The following is an 18,933-nucleotide window of genomic DNA, read 5'->3' as shown; positions in this document are numbered from 1 at the left end:
AGACAGGTCGCTACTACATGGATGGATTATGAGACAATTGAGCCCTGGGCAAAGACATGTAACAGACTCCCAAACCCTCCAACATAGGAGCAAGACACCCAGACTGAAAGAGGCAATTCTGTGTCTCCTTGTGGTGATCTTGTGATTTTTTTAAAAGATTGTTTTATGTCTCTTTGTGGTAGTTTTACATTGTGTTGAAGTACTGCTGCATCTTTTTACGGTTGTGCTGTGTCACTTTGTGGTCATTTTGAGACTTTCAGTGATATTTTGCACTAAAAGCGGCAGCAGGCCTACTGGGGACAGTAGAGGTCAGGAGTCCCTGGCCTGTCCCTAGTGTGTTGATTCTTGGCATCCCAATCAGCAGGTTTATATAGATGATGACATTATGTTAGCTGATAGTGTGTGTTATAAGTGTGCTCGTGGAGTGAAGAAAGCAGGTAGGAGTAAAAAAAACAAACAAACAAAAAAAAAAGTACCCATTTTAATGAAGTGTTTAATACAATATATGAAAAATCCTAGTTTCTGTTGAAACCACAATTACACATCGACTGAACTTCATGTAACATATATTATTGTTTGATCAAGTGATACTGATAATGACACCAAATTAGGCCAGTGTTTTGCAGAAGGGGAGTCTACAAATATCAAATCATCACTTAAAAACAATGCATGAGTTTTTTAACGAGAGATAACAAATGAAAATATATATAAAATAGATGAAACTATTATCTACAGTACAAAATGTTACAACATACTTGGCCTATCAAATTTATAGCATTTTTACTCAACTTTGCTCGATACGTGTGTAAAAGGCTTTTGCACGTTACTATAGTTGAGACCAAAAGCAAAATATGAGGCACCGTTATCAAAGACAAGGCAATACAAGTCCAACATTATGGAAGCATATCGACCTTGCTTGGCCTTCCTGTTGTAATTTAAATAACATCATAAATACCACTGCGTACAATTTCATGTAATAATGTGTCTTAGTAAGAATGACCTGCTATGGCTCATTTCTAACCGTTTCTCATAAAACGTTCTTTATTAAACTTTAATACACTTTGGACATAATGATGGGGAACCTGTGCATCCACATACTAAAAGGATTAAGTGCATTTATTGAAAGAAATGGGAACCAAACAAATGCTATTCTGCAGTGAATTTATAGATTGTACAAACAGTAAACGCCACAGCTACATTACTGTAATTTAGGCACCCATTTGAGGAAACAAAAGCAGTGATAAAGACAGACTGTAAGGCCCTTAATGAGAAACTATATGCACAAACGTGCACACAACATACACACTAGAGGCTACTACACTAAAAGGGTGGATGGGCGTTGCCAGATGCAAAGCAGGAAAAAAACGCTGTGGTGAACTTGCCATAGCCTAACAGATATAATTCGTTTAACCCAAGTTTCTTTATTATAAAATTAGGCAAAACTACAGTTAGCAGCTTCTTTTTTTCATCTCCATGTGATGGAGGTGACCGGTTGTTAGGTTAGTAGGCTGTTCTGTTTGCTTTCCACATGCTGTTACATACTGTGTTTTCATTTCAGGTGAGAATCAGTTGGGTCAGTGATTGCTGGCTGGGCCTTTGTTACCGACCTGATAATAATTATCATGCTGTTTTCTTGATAGGCTTGGCTATCAAAATAAAGAAAGGTACCAGAGAACATGAGTGTTGATATTTACATGCTGAAATGAACCCTTCCAAGCGCAGGAAGGCTATTAAAGCAGTACTGAAAACAGCCCAAACTCGGGTTTTGAACATGCAGAGTCTCCCCACGACATGACGTCATCAAGCAATGCCTATACCCCCCCTCCAAAGAAGGTAAAAAGTATGTGTTTTTTCCTGCATTTCCTGCACAACAGGATTGTGCCTTGCTGAATGCTACTGATCTCTGTCTATGAGAAAAAAAAGAAAATAATTATATTAGCAAGCGATACTGTCAGATTAGGAAACACAGCTACAGTAGAAAAAGTTGTACAGAGTCAAGGGTGACTGCTTAAACTTCTGTGTAAAGCAATTACACTTAAGGTTTGCTCTACAAGCAAAGCAGGTTTGATCTTCAATTGTAGTAGTTGTCTTATGCATCTGCAGAGCATTAAAAATGTGAAACTTGTTTTTCTTCTTAGCTCAGAGTCCATAAATAAACTGTTACTCGGGAAGCATTTAGACGAGTGTGTGTGAACATTATGAAGAATACTAAGAGGTGAGGCCACTATTAAGACCAAAAGAAATTCCAGGGCAGAATACTTTGGTCCACTTTTAATCTAGACATGCAGACACACACGTCCCTCTCATTCTGGGTGTTATATTACAATCTCATCTTCCTCTTTACTCCACGTCCCAGTGACTCTCTTTAGCTCAGCAGTTGAAAAAACAGGGGCAGGGAAAAGAGGGACAAAAACTTTCCATACAGTCACATGGCGGCAGTCTACCAAAATCACAATTCATTCCAACTCTTCGGTTGAGTTACATTCAACACCACATAGTTGGTATCAGTAGCTCTGAAGTCGTCCTTGCACAACACTTGACTGTGCATTTTCTCACACATTTAATGTAAGTCATGTGCTTCGCTACAAAAACACAGACACTCTCTGTAACTGTAGCAGGCAACATACTCACTCAATTCGCTTGGGTGGTAAACATTATCAGGATAATTAACCCATGACATACTTCATAATACTTTAGGATTGCTATAATAGAAATAAAACTTATTTTTGCTGTAGGTTTTCCAGCATGTTAACAGTCTTCCTGTCACTTACTCAGATCAACTGAGTATATATTGAGGAGGTTTGCATTCTACAAATAAGGCAACACACACTCATACTCTCTCACTCACACACACGCACAAAAATATAGTGGGCTACATAATTATGCTTTCACATATTGGTAACTGAGTTTTGGTGACAAAAGCACAAGATACCAAAAGGAGAGAAACCCACAGAATAAAGAAAGTGGACTATAAATAAGTCACTTTCATTCATTAAATCACTGATTCAGTCAAAACCTTTTGATTCTGATTATACAGAATAAAACCTTTTGTCTCTAGTTGATGAGTGGATTACTTCAAAGCCAATAGCTCTGTTTTGTACCTGGGACTCTTTTTGCTCAACCAGCCATTTCTCAGACTTTCTGAGGGAAAGGGAATGTTGAGGAAGGGAGGAATGTTGACCATCTTGATGACAACGGAACCAGTAAAAGTTGAGTGTAGTGTAAAGGTAGCACAGTCTGCATCTGGATTATTTCCATTGTTTGGCTGTGACTGCTGCTACATGTTCCTGGGGATATTGTAGGACATGGACAGTGGCGGTGCGCTGGGGAGGAGGGCTGCAGTAGGAGAGCTGATTTCAGCCGGGTAGGGATTCAGGCCCATCTGCTTGTTGTCGTACAGCTTGCGGACGACAACGCGGCAGAAGTCTTCGTTGTGTCGGGGACAGTTGTCCAGCAGCTTGCGGACCTTTGCGGTGCGCGTGGGCTGGTTAACCACCAGTTCGTAATCCTCCCGCATCATCATGGAGCGGGCCAGCAGGGCGTCCAAGCTCTGGTTCAGACAGGCCTCTGTCATCTGGGAGACGATCTCCTCACGCCGTGTCTCAATCCAGAGGGCCATTAGGCCTTGTGAGGAAGAGGAGTGCAGCAAGGGAGGAGAGGATTCTGCTGCTAGCAAAGAGAGAAGGGAGGAGGTATTCAGATAATGGTTACAAATTTTAAACTAAAAATATTTTATTTAACTTTTGAGATTAATTATTATGGTTATTATAATCATCATCACCACCCATTTCACACATTATGCTTTAACTGCTTGTACCATGATGCTGAGGCTGAGGCTGAGGCTGAGGCTGAGGCTGAGGCTTGAGCGTGAGGTTATCCAGCATCGTCTCCCATTCAGTGACGGGCGTGCTTGGTTTGATGGGTATGTTCAAATCATTCAGGGGCCTCGCACTCTGGTAGCTGTTCAAATTGTTGACGGTGCAGTTGTCCTTCAAAGACTCGGGAGCCTCCAGAGGATGAGCTAAGAATGACGATGGAAGTCCTGCTACATCAAAAAGAGTACAAGAAGTTTGATGCACCCACGTAGCAAACAAAGCTTATAATGTACTGTATACAGATTTTTCCATAAAACCTAAAACATTATACTGTGAGCTTGTCCTTCGTTTTTATATCCGATCTCATCTGTGATCTTGCAGTCTGGTCAGCCAGTCCTGTTCTAATTACCTTTAGAAGGTGCAGCATTGCTGCTGGTGAGGGCACCTGGTAGAGATATGTCCGTGTCCTGGGAGGAACAAGAGCCTGAGCCTGAGTTGGAGCTCTCCTGTGGCAGAACAAATAATACTTAATTTATATTTACATGCAGACATCACAGACATAAAACCAAACACAGACAAGACTTAAATGTAAAAGTGCAACCCCAAGCATCATTGTTTCTTATTAGACTTTATCTTCTCATTTCATCTACTGACCGGCCAAGGGCTGTGCCTGTCTTTCAGCATGTTCAGGCATCCCTCATCATTCCTATTCTCACACACTGACTGGGCTGAACAACAACCTGATGCTCTGATCAACTGTGGAGGAACAAGGAAGAAGAGCGGAAGGGGTCACACTGACAGGAAAGATTAGTGGAGAACAATCAAAAGTTAAGAATAATGTATGTCATAAACAAATCCAACCTACCTGCTGTTAACACAAATACATAAAACACCTCATTCACTAACCCTTACATACAAGAAAATGCTGATTTGATTTGTCCACACAGCACACAAGGTAATATGTTTTTTAGATTTACAAAAGAAGGAGGAAAAAAAGACTATAAACTATGTCAAACAGCTTGTGGAGCACAAGTGGTTTCATGTATCTGACCACAGTTAAATGTTAACTTTCACTTTATTCTCCCCCTGGTGGAAGTTTTGCTGAAGGGCCCTACGGTGTTAAACCCCTGCCGTATATGGCTGCTCTTAACTTAAAAGTAATATACAGTGACTATGTATTATTAGTAACAGCATTTAAAACACAAGACTAGAATGTTCTCTTACTCCCAAAATGACTGACAGGTCTTTTAATACATAGATATTTCTTCACTATAACACACAATAACACACTACTAAATGTAAGTTATTAATGTTTTCCACTGCATTTTGAGGCTTGTTTCATCAGTAATGTTTATAAACAGGAGAAAAATAAATCTACATTTTCAACTATCATCACCAAATGTTATATTGGGACTTACAGAATAGCCTGGGTCTTTAATCTGTACAAGTTCACTATTGTTTCCTGACCAAGAACACAAAAAACAAAAGTCAATTTCTTGTATTAACTAATCCTTTAAACACAGCAATCGTTTGTTTCCTCTTCCTCTCAAGAGGATAACTACAGATACCTACGTGGCATTGATCCTGTTTTTAAACGGAAACAATGGTCTCATTCACGTGTATGGACACACACACACACACACACACACACACCAACTGAAATGAGGAAGGATATGTTAGGGGGGAATTAAATATAATCCTCTCTTAGTAATAGTACAATTCAAACTGTCCCAAATTACACACAGTTTAGGTTCCTGTTTTTGTGTGACGCTTATAAGTAACTAGGTTTTCCTGAACATGGGGATTTACTTTATCCATCTATATAGTCAGAAAAGTATTTCTCTCTGAGACCTGATCAAACATGTCTTTCTATAATGCAATAATTGTTTTTTAATGATCATGTTTCCAGATAAAACACCACTAAGTGTCTTGTTTCCCTTAGTACAGTACTGCTTCACTCTCAGAATTACATCAGTGACCTAACTGGAAAAATGTAATTAGTCATTTAAATCTTAATAGTTTGTTTTTGTTCATGTACCGAGCAAAGACACTAAACATTAGCTGATTTCAGTTTCAGCATGTTGCTGGCTTTTTTGCTGTTTTTGGCTGTGAGTCAACTAAGCAAGCAATATATCATCACCATAGGCTCTGGTAACTTTTGATTGAGTATTTGCAAAAACTAAACTAGAAAATGATTCTAATAGACTCACCCATTCAAAATAATTGGAGTATGAAGCCCCTACTACATTTGTCATAGTCAAAGGTAGAAAAACTAAACTTCTTAGTATTCCCATTTCCATATTTATCAGTTCAGATGTCCATGAACAGTGTCCCCAGTCTGAGTCCGTCTGGGGAACCTTTGTTGCATCTCTTCCTTCATTACCGGTCATCTTTCTACTGTAAACCATATAACAATATAGGCATAAATGCCCAAAACACTTAAACGAAGAACTGTGAGAAGACTCCTGACTGACCTTTGATCTCTTGATCTCCAACACGGCCTCAAGGAAATCAATTTCGTCAAACTTCCTCACCATGGGCTCCAGTTCAATCAAACACTCTGAAATGGCAGTAAACACATCACACCTTTACTGTGTAGGAAACAGTGCAGGACGACACTATTTTTAACTGGTATCACAGTCATGTGCTTCTTTTTCTTTTTTTTTTTAAACCACAGAGCTCCCTTAGCTCAGAGTGTGGTCAGAAACATGCTATTGCCCTTTTTATAGTAAAATGGAAAACTCAAGTGCACAGTTATATGGTTTCAGCAGAGTACATTTACAACAGGAAGACCAAGACAGATAAATCAAGACCTTCATTTTTTCCGAACAATGTGGAAAACACAACAAATGAGACTAAGTTGCTGTGACTCAGCAGTTTGTGTGGGTGTGTCAGTTAGACAAAAAGAGAGAAAAAAAGATAAGTTGCACTCAGATATTTGTACTTTACTCGCAAAAAATTATTGATGAATTCTAAGTTTGTTTTGGGAACAAGATGATCAATTTCTATCTGAATGGAAAACTGCTCCATGTTCTGATTACCAAATAGTGGCTTTAATTATTTCAGATTTGGTCATAAGGAGAAGTCAATGTGGACAGCAGCTACCTGGACAGAACCATATTATTTTAATTCTGAATTTATATTTTTTTGTCTAGGCCACAAAAATGCTTAATGGTTTTAAATGACAGAATGTTTTCACTGGCTGTTTATCAATCTGACAGCACTTATCAATGGCCGGTGAGTCTCAATTATTGGTTCTAATTAAAAAAAACAAAAAAAAACATTTATAGGGCCATTTTATTCATTTTAAATATGAAGATACTAGTTTTCAGCCCAGCTTCACCAGTATACAGTTTCAGTGAGGTCAGCAGAGAAAGGTTCAGTAATGTGACAGGAAGCTGATACTTAGTCACTGCTCTGTCAGGATGCCTGTTACTCAACATGAAGACAGTGAAAAAAGGTCAAACTGGTACACCAGAGTGCAATCCTCTGCCAGAATTTATACTCTTCTGCCTACACTTCAGCTCTTTGTGTGCACTTACTGAGGAAGGAAGGTCGTTCATCAGGGTTAGCAGTCCAGCCGCAGGTCATTAAACTGATGAGGGTTTCTCTGCTGGGGATGCCAGCAGGCAGACTGCTCAGACTTGTGTCAGGACGCATCCCACGGAGTACACTGAACATGATTTGCATGGGGTTGGTCACCTCTGACACAAACACACACAGATCAGTGATTAACTCAAAGAGCAACTGAACAGAACGAGAGTGACACATCAAACTTATATATAAAAAACAAAAAACAGGAGTGCCACATAATAAATAGTGAGTTACCTTCAAATGGAATTTGCCTGGACAGCACTTCCCACATAATGATGGCGTAGCTACAATGTAAACATCACGGAGAGAACCAGTTAAGGGAAATTAGAGTTACATAATTCTTTTCGAGTGGCATTCCCCTTTAGAGCTGAGGGACTTTACGACAAGGCAACCAGAGGGGCTGCTTTGAGGAAGAGCAATGACTGTTGCAGCAATCCAAACCTATTACACAAAAGCTTAATATACTGAATCAACCACAATCCAGAAGAGATTCATATTTTGCCACAGAGTAAAGTGTATTTCTTGTACTTTGTACTTCTTTTGTAATAGTCCCCCACTCCTGACATCCGACCATTTGTCTGGCACAATTGACAGATTTAGCCTTTGGCACAAATGACTGTCATATTCTGCTCTGGTATGCTAACAATCCAACCCCATGCTGGCGCATTGTCTCACCTTGCCAGTCAGAAAGTCATTCAGCTGCTGACTGTCCTCGACATATATTTATTCTTATGTAATGGATCCTGTAATGGATACTAAAACCATATCCAGAATAATAGACAACGCTCTTATTGTATCGTTATATTGTAATAACTAGTTATTGGGATTTGGTGACTTACCTGTACATATCGTGCTTCACATCAGCCCGACGGCTCTTGGATGGCTCATACTTCTCAGGGGGCATGTAGATCACTGTGCCCCCCATCTCTGTGGGCTTGGACCCTGAGCCTTTACTGACAGACAGCTGCCGCCACTTCGAAAGGCCAAAGTCTGCGATCTGGACAGAACAACAGCAGAACTTTATTCAAGAATTCTAGACATATATTTAACATTGTCTTTTTATGTTATATATAGCTTTTTTCTTTTATCAACTAAAGACAACTGAACATTAGATATGATGGGGCAGAATTGTCCTGTTTAAGTGGCAGCTCTTTAGTAGCACAACATGCTTTTGAAGCAGCACTTTTTCTACAAGGTAAAGTGTGGACTGGTTATTAAAGAAATAATAATTAGGGCTGCAATTAACAATTATCATTATAATGCTGATCATTTTCTCTACATGTTCTCTAAAAACTGTCAAATTGTCCATTATAATTTTCCAGAGCCTGAGCTGACATCTTCAGACTTCTGATTTTATCAGACCAACAACGCAAATGCCTGTGATATCCAGTTTACTATCATATATGACAATATAAAGCAACAAATCCTCATATTTGAAAATCTTATTTATTTTTTTAAACATTTATTTATTCAGAGAGCTTCACTGAGTGTAACCTCTCATTTGCAGGTGATCACAATCACACTGTTAATATAAAAAAAATAAATAAATAAATAAAAAAACAAACAAACAAAAAAACAAACAAAAAAAAAAACAATCACACTGTTACACATTCACCCCTTATAATGGGCATTTTTTGACAGTTACACATTCACACCTGGTAGCTGCCCAGTACAACCGCAGCCTGGTCTGCTGGGGTTATGGGCCTCAATCATGTGCACCTCAGAGGTGGTAAATGAGAGAGGGTAAGCACCCAGATTTTATCCTGCCGGTCCAGGGATTGAACCTGCGACCTCCCGCTCGCTTCTCTAACCTTCAGGCCGCCACTTATTCTTCATTATTAATGACCACACTTTCGCTACAGCGTAGTAGGTAATTCAACAGTGTCAGTAATATCAACCATAGCACCAACAATTACTAGCACAACAGACAATATTCGCACACTGCCAGGCAGCGTGACATGAAACAAGGCTTATATTTAAATTAAAGTCATCAACTCCCTGTTTTTGACAGTATGAAAGGCCCAGCTGTTTAGGGTATTATAGATATACTTACAGTAGACAACCACAGTCACTGAAGCTCGTGCTCAAACGTTTGTTTCCTTTTGTCACACATGCAGTACATACTGTACCAAACTGCACAGGTACCTTAACATGAAACTCCCCATCCAGCAGTATGTTCTGTGTCTTTAGGTCATGATGTAGGAGGGGGGGATTCATGTTGTGAAGAAAGTTAACCCCCAGGGCAATCTCGTACAGAATCCTCAGTCGCAAAGGCCAGGCAAGCCCAGGGTACAAGTCTTTCTGTGAGCGGATATGACAGAGCAGATATAAAAGTCTCAATCAAGCGTGTGTTTAGGGAAGTGTAGAGAGATAGGACATATCATACTGCATTTAAACTACAAAACTTAATATTTACAACATGACAAGTGGGAATTTCCCCTAACTATATTTGTCTGCTTTCCTTACAGCTTAGCGTCTCTCCCTTCTGCTTGTCTGAAAGTTTCATCACACTGTGAATACATCCAAGTTTCACTTTTGCATCACAAGCAGGTTTCCCGCAGTATACAGTACATGATGAGTGATGCATAAAAGAGAAGGAGGTAGAAATAAGGCGGTTTGCCATGAAGAACAAAGAGACTGTTACCCTTCAGATACTGTGGCAACAGAAGTTGAAAAACAAGAACTGTAGAGCATTTAAGATGTTCTCTACATTTGAGACTGGGTCATTTCATTGAATATGAAACAGAAACTTCCTAGAAATCCTTTTATATGGTTCAACACTGCAAGTCAAATGAAACCACATTTTGTTTCTGTTTAGTTACAGCTGTTAGCATTATGAAGTTGCTTGATGACATATAGTTACCTCATGGAGCAACAGGTCCAGGGAGCCATTGCTCATGAACTCTGTGACTATGCAGAAGAACTCGGGCTCGTTGCATATGCCAAAGATCTGGATGATGTAGTTGAACCTGGCTTTGTGGAGCACCTCTGCCTCCTTCAGCAGGCAGTTCCTCTCTCTGAAACACAGCCGGTGATACGCAGTCAGTCTTCACTCTCAGACAAAGTGACAGAAAGGCCAAAACAACTTGGCAATATGGTACGGTATGGAAAGTATTATCACAATATTAATTTAGACACTTTAAGCTATTGACAAATATCATGATATGACAAATATATGCCAAACCATGTGTACAGTGATCAAACTGAAACTGTTCAAAGGACTGTCCCACTGTCACATGAGGTTATATTCTTTATATGAGTCAGACAAAACACCAATGTGTCCCCGAGCAAGACACTTAACTCCTAGTTGCTCCTGACCTCTGACACATATAGCAATTGTAAGTCGCTTTGGATAACAGCATGAGCTAAATATTTTACAACGCTTCTTCTTATAATTATTAGAAATTTGTAGAATGGCAATATTAATGAATCACATCAACACAATATGATGTAGCTGAAATCCAATACATGATAATACTGAGTTAAAGTCCACCCCTTACTGTCATCGCATCATTACACATGGGAGTAAAAGGGACAGTTTATACTGTATTTAAGAACTGAATTTGTACAGCTCAGATTTAAATGTGCGGATATAAGTATGTTTCTCAGCAGGAAGCCAGAGTGATGGTGTGGCATATAGAGACAAACCTGGTCCAAACAGAAAGCAACAACTCCTGGGGCACAACAACCGCACCTAATCGAGCCTGACTGATTAATCTGCCATGCCAATATATTAGCTGATATTAGCTTATGGACAATTAAGTAGAATCAGCACATGGTCACAATTCTTTATCAAACAAATTTAAATGAATCAGTATCAAGAATGTTGTTCTTATTGTTATGTTAGGCATGCATGTGCGTTTATGTCATCCACAGAAAACCCCTGCAGCCGCTCAACAGAACACAACACCTGAGACACTACACATACATCTGATTCAAATGTACCTGCAAGTCTTACATTTGATTAAAACGGACACCTCAGACAGCCGTCACAGAGTGCACAGTAGGTAAAATTCGGTGTATATGGACTAATTTGTTAGATGAGGTGGTCACAAAGACAACAGGGTACCTTTCTCCAACAGGACAGTCAAGTTTCAGGCACTTGATGGCCACAGTGGTCCTCCAGTCGGAGTGCTGCGCCTTGAACACGGTTCCGAAGCCCCCTCTGCTCAGGTAGTACAGGTCTGTCAGCTTCTGGTAGGGGATCACCGGCAAGGTGCTGGTCAGACTGCCAATGTTCATACAGCCCATAGCCGCGGACGGCTCCATAGCAGTTTGTGAGCCTGTTACGGGAAGTCTGAGGATTTATCATGCACCAGTGAAAGCAGAACTGCCCTTTGGTAAACGCAATGAGGAAGCGCGCTCATGCCATTAATGTCGCTGACTGCTAGCAAACTGAGCTAACGTTGATGTGGCGGAGGAGGAGGGACGGCAGAGAAAAGAGAAACCGAAAAATGTTTCAAACGCCGTGGTGCACCCAACGACAAGAGTTAAATCTAACTTGTGCGCTTTCATGCGCCTGTTTTCTCATCATATGGTGCCAGACTGCCTCTAACTAGCTGTCAAAGGCGGAGTCAACGAGGGACAACAGCGAGCTGCTGAGCACCGCTGTCATTTAAGGCAGGTGAGTTTGTTATTGCTAATGACGACACTCTTCCGGGTTTTTACGAGATGCGTTCAAGCCCAAAAGGTTTCGAGAGTATCGGACAGTTTATCTGAATGTTGTCTTTATTGTGGGGCTGATTGATCCAAACAACCCTGAGCACATACAGCTTTCATAAATTGGTCTTACTTATCAGAGATGAATTACACATGGAGGCAAGTCCCAAATGTGAGGATGGGATGTTTATAGGTTGTTTGAATAACGGAATCGTTTAGGCGTCAAATTCACATTTGTTGTTTCAGTTTCGTTGAACAAAAGACCTCATCAGAGCCTGAACACAACTGTTAATACAGGGGGTTTTAATGCGGGAATTCCCCAAACCTGGGAGTTTCCAACATATACGTTGGTGGGATGTGTACGGAAGCACATTGCATTCACCAAAGAACACCTTATCTCGTAATGAGAAAAGATGTCATAATTACGAGATCAGGATCTCCTAATAAGAAAAGATCTCGTAATTACGAGAAAAGAAAATTCAGGATAGGCTACCTGGTCATATAAATAGAATATCATCAAAAAGTTGATTTATTTCAGTAATTCCATTCAAAAAGTTAAACTTGGATATTAAATTCATTCATTACACACAGACTGATATATTTCAAATGTTTATTTCATTTAATTGTGATGATTAAAACTGACAACTAATGAAAATCCCAAATTCAGTATCGCTGAAAATTTGATTATTATTTAAGACCAATACAAAAAAGGAAAGGTATGAGCATGTACAGCACTCAGTACTTAGTTGGGGCTCCTTTTGCCTGAATTACTGCAGCAATGCGGCGTGGCATGGAGTCGATCAGTCTGTGGCACTGCTCAGGTGTTATGAGAGCCCAGGTTGCTCTGATAGTGGCCTTCAGCTCTTCCGCATTGTTGGGTCTGGCGTATCGCATCTTCCTCTTCACAATACCCCATAGATTTTCTATAGGGTTAAGGTCAGGCGAGTTTGCTGGCCAATTAAGAACAGGGATACCATGGTCCTTAAACCAGGTACTGGTAGCTTTGGCTCTGTGTGCAGGTGCCAAGTCCTGTTGGAAAATGAAATTTGCATCTCCATAACGTTGGTCAGCAGCAGGAAGCATGAAGTGCTCTAAAACTTCTTGGTAGACTATGTCTTGTTCAAGAGTGGCTTGACACAAGGAATGCGACAGCTGAAACCCATGTCCTGCATACGTCTGTGTGTGGTGGTTCTTGAAGCACTGACTTCAGCTGCAGTCCACTCTTTGTGAATCTCCCCCACATTTTTGAATGGGTTTTGTTTCACAATCCTCTCCAGGGTGCAGTTATCCCTATTGCTTGTACACTTTTTTTCTACCACATCTTTTCCTTCCCTTCGTCCCTCTATTAATGTGCTTGGACACAGAGCTCTGTGAACAGCCAGCCTCTTCAGCAATGGCCTTTTGTGTCTTGCCCTCCATGTGCAAGGTGTCAATGGTCGTCTTTAGGACAGCTGTCAAGTCAGCAGTCTTCCCCATGATTGTGTAGCCTACAGAACTAGACTGAGAGACCATTTAAAGGCCTTTGCAGGTGTTTTGAGTTAATTAGCTGATTAGAGTGTGGCACCAGGTGTCTTCAATATTGAACCTTTTCACAATATTCTAATTTTAGATACTGATTTTGGGGTTTTCATTAGTTGTCAGTTATAATCATCAATATTAAAAGGAATGAACACTTGAAATATATCAGTCTGTGTGGAATGAATGTATACATTATACAAGTTTCACTTTTTGAATGGAATTACTGAAATAAATCAACTTTTTGATGATATTCTAATTATATGACCAGCACCTGTATAGGCTATCAGTCATGGGTGACCTAGTTAGACACTAAAAATTGCGCTATTGGATCTAATCTGCTTTTATTTCCTTCTCTGTATGAGCCACTGGGGAATATTAATGTTACTTAATGTATATGGAATTAATATTAAGTCAACATGGTGCAGGTCTTTTATTAGGCATTGCATTTAAGAGGCATCTCACCTCACAGATATCACTGATGTTCGGGAGATGGGTACCAATGATCTTCTCAGCAGTTTTAATCCACTGCTGCAGAGCCCTCCGGTCCTGGGCCATGCACATCCCATGCCAGTTCGTGAGGTTTGCTTCAGTGTTTCACTTATTTGAGACATCCTTTACGACAGGTGCCAACAATAAACTAAGGAGAATGCGGGAAGTAAAAGTTCAGACAAGACATACCAGGAAGGATCATTTCAAAATAAAAACAGGAACTAAAACAACTCAAAAACCCAAGGGCAAGTGTTTGGGGAGCAGGACTCAGTGGCCAGTGTCTAAACTAGGAACCAGGTGCTCGACCAGGGCAGAGCAGGAGACCTCAGGTGGACAGCCTGAGATATGAACAGGTGCGAAGCAGGAACTGGAGACCTCAGGCAGATGCAGAACCAGACCTGTAGGATGGCCAGAAAACCAACAGTGAGAGCAGAGCTTCTCAGCACGAGAGCCACACTTGTTTGCAATCCAGGAGCAAAAGCCTGTTACAGTTCTGTTGGTGGGGGTTGCTGCATTTCAACTGGGACAGGGTGTGGCAGCAGTTTAACAAAGTCAGGGGGTTGCCGTAACCTGGCAGAGTCAGGAGATTGCTGCTGGGAGAATTTTTTATGTGGTGCCTTCTGCGTCCCCAGTACAAATAATGTTGTATTTTGTCTAAATAAAAATAGTAGTTCCATTTCATGTAAGGTCAATTGTTATTAATTATGATTACAATGAGATTGGCTTCTAAGTAGTTTTTTTTTTTTACATTACAAAAGCTTTGGTTCAAGAGGTACTGTGAGTTTTTGCATTTATATAGTAGTATTTTACATTTATATAGTAGGCTATATACTGGTGTTTTGTCCACCCTGTTATGCTGCTGTCCACCTTGTTAGGCCTCTGTCCACCCTGGTATGTTGGTATTTTTCCTTCATAGTTTATTGAAATTACCGCATATTAAGTGTACATTTGTATTTACATAAAAAATATGAAAGGGATTGACTATACAGGCAAGAGACGTTGAATGATTCTTATCATAATTCACTTTTCTTGAGAAAAAAGTGGAAAAACACTTCCACTTTTCATAATGTGTGCCTGTTTTTTCATGGTTTTCATGAAGTTAGATATATCTTTTATATAATAGAACTTTAAAATATAGGTAGATCAACTATTTATTTATCCCAAGTTATGAAGTCCAAATGGCACCCTATGAAAAATGACCCTGCTGCATTTCAGGGGAAACAAGAAGTAACTGCAATTTAGCAGAGTCAGAATCTGCTGTAGATCAGCGAGGACAGGAAGCTGCTGCAGTTCTGTGAATGGAGACTGTTGCAGTTTTGGCTCAGGTGATTGTTGCAACTGTCATTTAAAGCTCAGCTGGGACAGGAAGTTGCTGCAGCTCAGCAGGGACAGGAGTCGGCTAGACCGCCGACTAGACACAGGCAGGAGGCCGGCAATGAGACTGGAGACGAGTCCCCTCTGGAGGCCAGGCAGGAAGCAGGTGATGAAGGCAAGTTCCCTCTGGAGGCCGACGTTGAAGACGGGAACCCTCCTACCTCCGCCACCACACTCCTTTCTGCAGCCTCTGCTCCTCTGATGCCAACCTCCTGTATTAGAACTTCTTTAAATATATGATTACTGCTGTGTATTCTGTATGTAAAGTGACCTTGAGTACCCTGAAATGTGCACTATAAAAAAGTTGTTTTCATTTTTATTTATGACCTTATTGTGTTGTCTTCTTATTGTTATCTTATGTATCACTATTTAAAAAATGTATCATAAAAAGATTTAATATATTTCCAGTCATCATCCTATTTTTGGATATTCACAGGGTTGACATTTTTTACTGTGACATTTTGTAGATTTGTTGTTTGCGCTTTATCAGAGCTCTTCCTGCCTTGGGGGCCTGGACACACAGTGAAGCACATGTTTGTATTGTCCCCTTGTAATCTGAAAGCCTTGGGAAGAAGAGGCTGTCAACATATCAGTTACTATGTTATCACTGCTGCTTGCATGGCAATAGAGAGTTTATATGAATTAACTCTCTATTTATTCACCGGGACCACAACAGATGGCTGCCCCCATTCCCAGTGGATTGGACTGGAGCATGCAGATCCTGGGCCAAGGGGGTGTGTACAAAACATACTTCTTCATCCTTGAGACACAAGCCTTCACCTCCAGAAAATATTTCCTGGCTGAGGGGAGTTGGATCCTGGGGTGATGCAGTTGGGGCGCCCATGCCAGATGACTCCTGGACTAGACCCAGAAGAGGCATGGTGGATGGGTCATCCACATTGCTGGAGTGTGAAAGGAGCCTTGGGGATAGCTAGGTGGAGAGACCCGCCATCACCCAGACACTGCTGGGCTTTGAGATCCTTGAAGAGAGAGCAAAGTTCACGGTAAGGATTTAATAGGTCTGCAATTTCTCCAGAAAATGAAAATGTGTGTAATTAATAGGCTACACACTATTCACTGTACAGATAGTCTGAAATGTCTTTGTTCAAGGACAGATCTGCAGGATTATACAGTCTGCTGCTTCCATTAGTCCAGCACACATTAGCACACATTCATCTGTATTCTGTTTGTCTACACCTCAGCAGGAGTGCTTTTGGCATCATGAATCATTAACACTCTCACTGCTATGATATTGTCGCCATACATATTTTCTGCTTTCTCACCCTTTTGTTCATGGCTTTGCTGCAACTTAAAGAGCTGTTTCCCAGCTTTGGTCTATCCCTTCCTCCTAAGAGCAGGTTCAAAGACAACTATGATGAAGAGTTTCTTGAGAAGAGGCAGAATGGGCTGCAGACATTTCTGCAGAACTACATGTTACACGTAGACACCATCATGGGTGTGTGTTGTGGCGACTTCTTCAGAGATAAACCTCAACCTTGTTTGATTTGGAGTTTTTAATCTATTTGCTCCTCAGTGAGGCCATCAGACATGTTCTTTGTTTTGTTTACCCACTGAGTAGTTTTGACAGTCATAGAGTGAGGTTACTTTCTTCAAAAAAAAAAAAAAACTGTCTGAAGAGCTAAATGTCAAGGCTACTATCATTGGCCATTGTTATGAGCGCATGCTTTTTGTGAGACTCTGGAGGAGACTAACCACTGTCTTCAGAGGGAATTCTTGGAATATCAGAAAGAGGTTGACACTTTGAAGAAGACCCTGGAGAAGGAAAATTAAATTAGCCTCCTGGTGAAGAAAGTCATGTAAAGATATGTCTTTGCATAGTTATAAATATAGCAGAGGTATTATATGTACTGTACTGTACACTAAATGGTCTGTACTTTTATGGTGCCTTTCTAAGCCACAGCCCCCTATCTATATTAAAATAATTTCCCCTCACACACTCACTTTCTTTCAGAGACGGAAATTAAGAGGCAAAAGATGACATAGGATACTCTGTAACTGAGGGTGATAAAGAATCAAAACATGGAGCAAGGTAAATAATCCCGTAGTGCTCCCATATTTTCCTATTTTAAACTGGCCCCTGGTGTTTTTTGTATTAAATCATGGGAAAGTAATTATCATAGTTTTATTCTTCTTCTTCACAGTCACAGAATATTTATTTTCTCTGTTACTGTTAATGATGTTCTTACTGTACCTATACTGTAATTTTCTTCTGTCTCCAGATGACATGTTGACCTTTACTCAAGGCATCAGGCCTTGAGTAAAGGTCATGAAGCATCTTAAAATAAAATGAAAAACGTAAGAAAACCGAAACTCCGTGATGACACATTTTCAGAGACTGCTCTGAAGCATGAAGACACACAAGCACAAACTGCACACTGCAGACTTTGAATTTCTATATCTTCCTTTTATGTGTGTGTGCGCGTACATGCATTGAGGATAATGTAAGTAAATCACTTTGACATTGCCATGTTTCATTTACAGGTGTATAGCAACCATAAATAACTCAAGTTATACAGCTTTGTATTCACAAATGTGCTTGTGGATCATCTTGCTTTGAAAAGGGAAGAATCCGGTCCTTCCAACAAATGTGAATAATGAACGTTGTTGTTAAAAATCGATGTACATATACAGTGAGGAAAATAAGTATTTGAACACCCTGCTATTTTGCAAGTTCTCCCACTTAGAAATCATAGAGGGGTCTGAAATTGTCATCGTAGGTACATGTCCACTGTGAGAGACATAATCTAAAAAGAAAAATCCAGAAATCACAATGTATGATTTTTTAACTATTTATTTGTATGATACAGCTGCAAATAAGTATTTGAACACCTGAGAAAATCAATGTTAATATTTGGTACAGTAGCCTTTGTTTGCAATTACAGAGGTCAAACGTTTCCTGTAGTTTTTCACCAGGTTTGCACACACTGCAGGAGGGATTTTGGCCCACTCCTCCACAAAGATCTTCTCTAGATCAGTCAGGTTTCTGGGCTGTTGCTGAGAAACACGGAGTTTGAGCTCCCTCCAAAGATTCTCTATTGGGTTTAGTTCTGGAGACTGGCTAGGCCACGCCAGAACCTTGATATGCTTCTTACAGAGCCACTCCTTGGTTATCCTGGCTGTGTGCTTCGGGTCATTGTCATGTTGGAAGACCCAGCCTCGACCCATCTTCAATGCTCTAACTGAGGGAAGGGAAATCTCGCAATACATGGCCCCGGTCATCCTCTCCTTAATACAGTGCAGTCGCCCTGTCCCATGTGCAGAAAAACACCCCCAAAGCATGATGCTACCACCCCCATGCTTCACAGTAGGGATGGTGTTCTTGGGATGGTACTCATCATTCTTCTTCCTCCAAACACGGTTAGTGGAACTATGACCAAAAAGTTCTATTTTGGTCTCATCTGACCACATGACTTTCTCCCATGACTCCTCTGGATCATCCAAATGGTCATTGGCAAACTGAAGA

The 18,933-nt window shown here is 40.4% G+C and overlaps 1 protein-coding gene and 1 long non-coding RNA gene across 6 annotated transcripts; one reads left to right on the top strand and one right to left on the bottom strand.

Annotated features, from left to right (window-relative positions):
• Positions 1-466: 466 nt before the first annotated feature.
• LOC119902315 (receptor-interacting serine/threonine-protein kinase 2-like) lies at positions 467-12,032 on the bottom strand. Of its 5 annotated transcripts, none has more exons than XM_038718421.1 (11): positions 11,479-12,032; positions 10,273-10,426; positions 9,555-9,710; positions 8,249-8,406; positions 7,644-7,693; positions 7,358-7,519; positions 6,290-6,375; positions 4,470-4,571; positions 4,225-4,321; positions 3,818-4,042; positions 467-3,669 (listed from the first exon to the last, which is right to left on the bottom strand). In XM_038718421.1, the coding sequence occupies exons 1-11, from the start codon at positions 11,676-11,678 to the stop codon at positions 3,278-3,280; spliced, it is 1,782 nt and encodes a 593-aa protein (XP_038574349.1). In that variant the 5' UTR covers positions 11,679-12,032; the 3' UTR covers positions 467-3,277. The 5 variants fall into 5 exon arrangements, with proteins under 5 accessions (XP_038574349.1, XP_038574348.1, XP_038574347.1 ...); XM_038718420.1 differs by having other exon boundaries at positions 467-3,666; positions 3,818-4,045; positions 11,479-11,997; XM_038718419.1 differs by having other exon boundaries at positions 3,818-4,045; positions 11,479-11,996.
• On the top strand, positions 11,904-17,076 carry LOC119902316. The gene is made up of 2 exons (XR_005444317.1): positions 11,904-12,033; positions 16,126-17,076. It is a non-coding gene; the product is annotated as an uncharacterized LOC119902316 (long non-coding RNA).
• The last annotated feature ends 1,857 nt before the right edge of the window (positions 17,077-18,933 follow it).

Source organism: Micropterus salmoides, unplaced genomic scaffold, assembly GCF_014851395.1.
Source record: "Micropterus salmoides isolate LMB-PRFRI ecotype aquatic unplaced genomic scaffold, ASM1485139v1 Ms_hic_scaffold_14, whole genome shotgun sequence".
Lineage (NCBI taxonomy): Eukaryota > Metazoa > Chordata > Actinopteri > Centrarchiformes > Centrarchidae > Micropterus > Micropterus salmoides.
This window is presented reverse-complemented; position numbering and strand designations above follow the sequence as displayed.

Bases quoted from the DNA above. Each gene is read 5' to 3' on its own strand.
- LOC119902315 (XM_038718419.1), bottom strand. From the start codon at position 11,678: ATGGAGCCGTCCGCGGCTATGGGCTGTATGAACATTGGCAGTCTGACC. The intron at 10,427-11,478 runs GTACCCTGTTGT...GCTGTGTTTCAG, and splicing joins GACTGTCCTGTTGGAGAAAG to AGAGAGGAACTGCCTGCTGA. The intron at 4,322-4,469 runs GTCAGTAGATGA...GTTCTGCCACAG, and splicing joins ACAGGCACAGCCCTTGGCCG to GAGAGCTCCAACTCAGGCTC.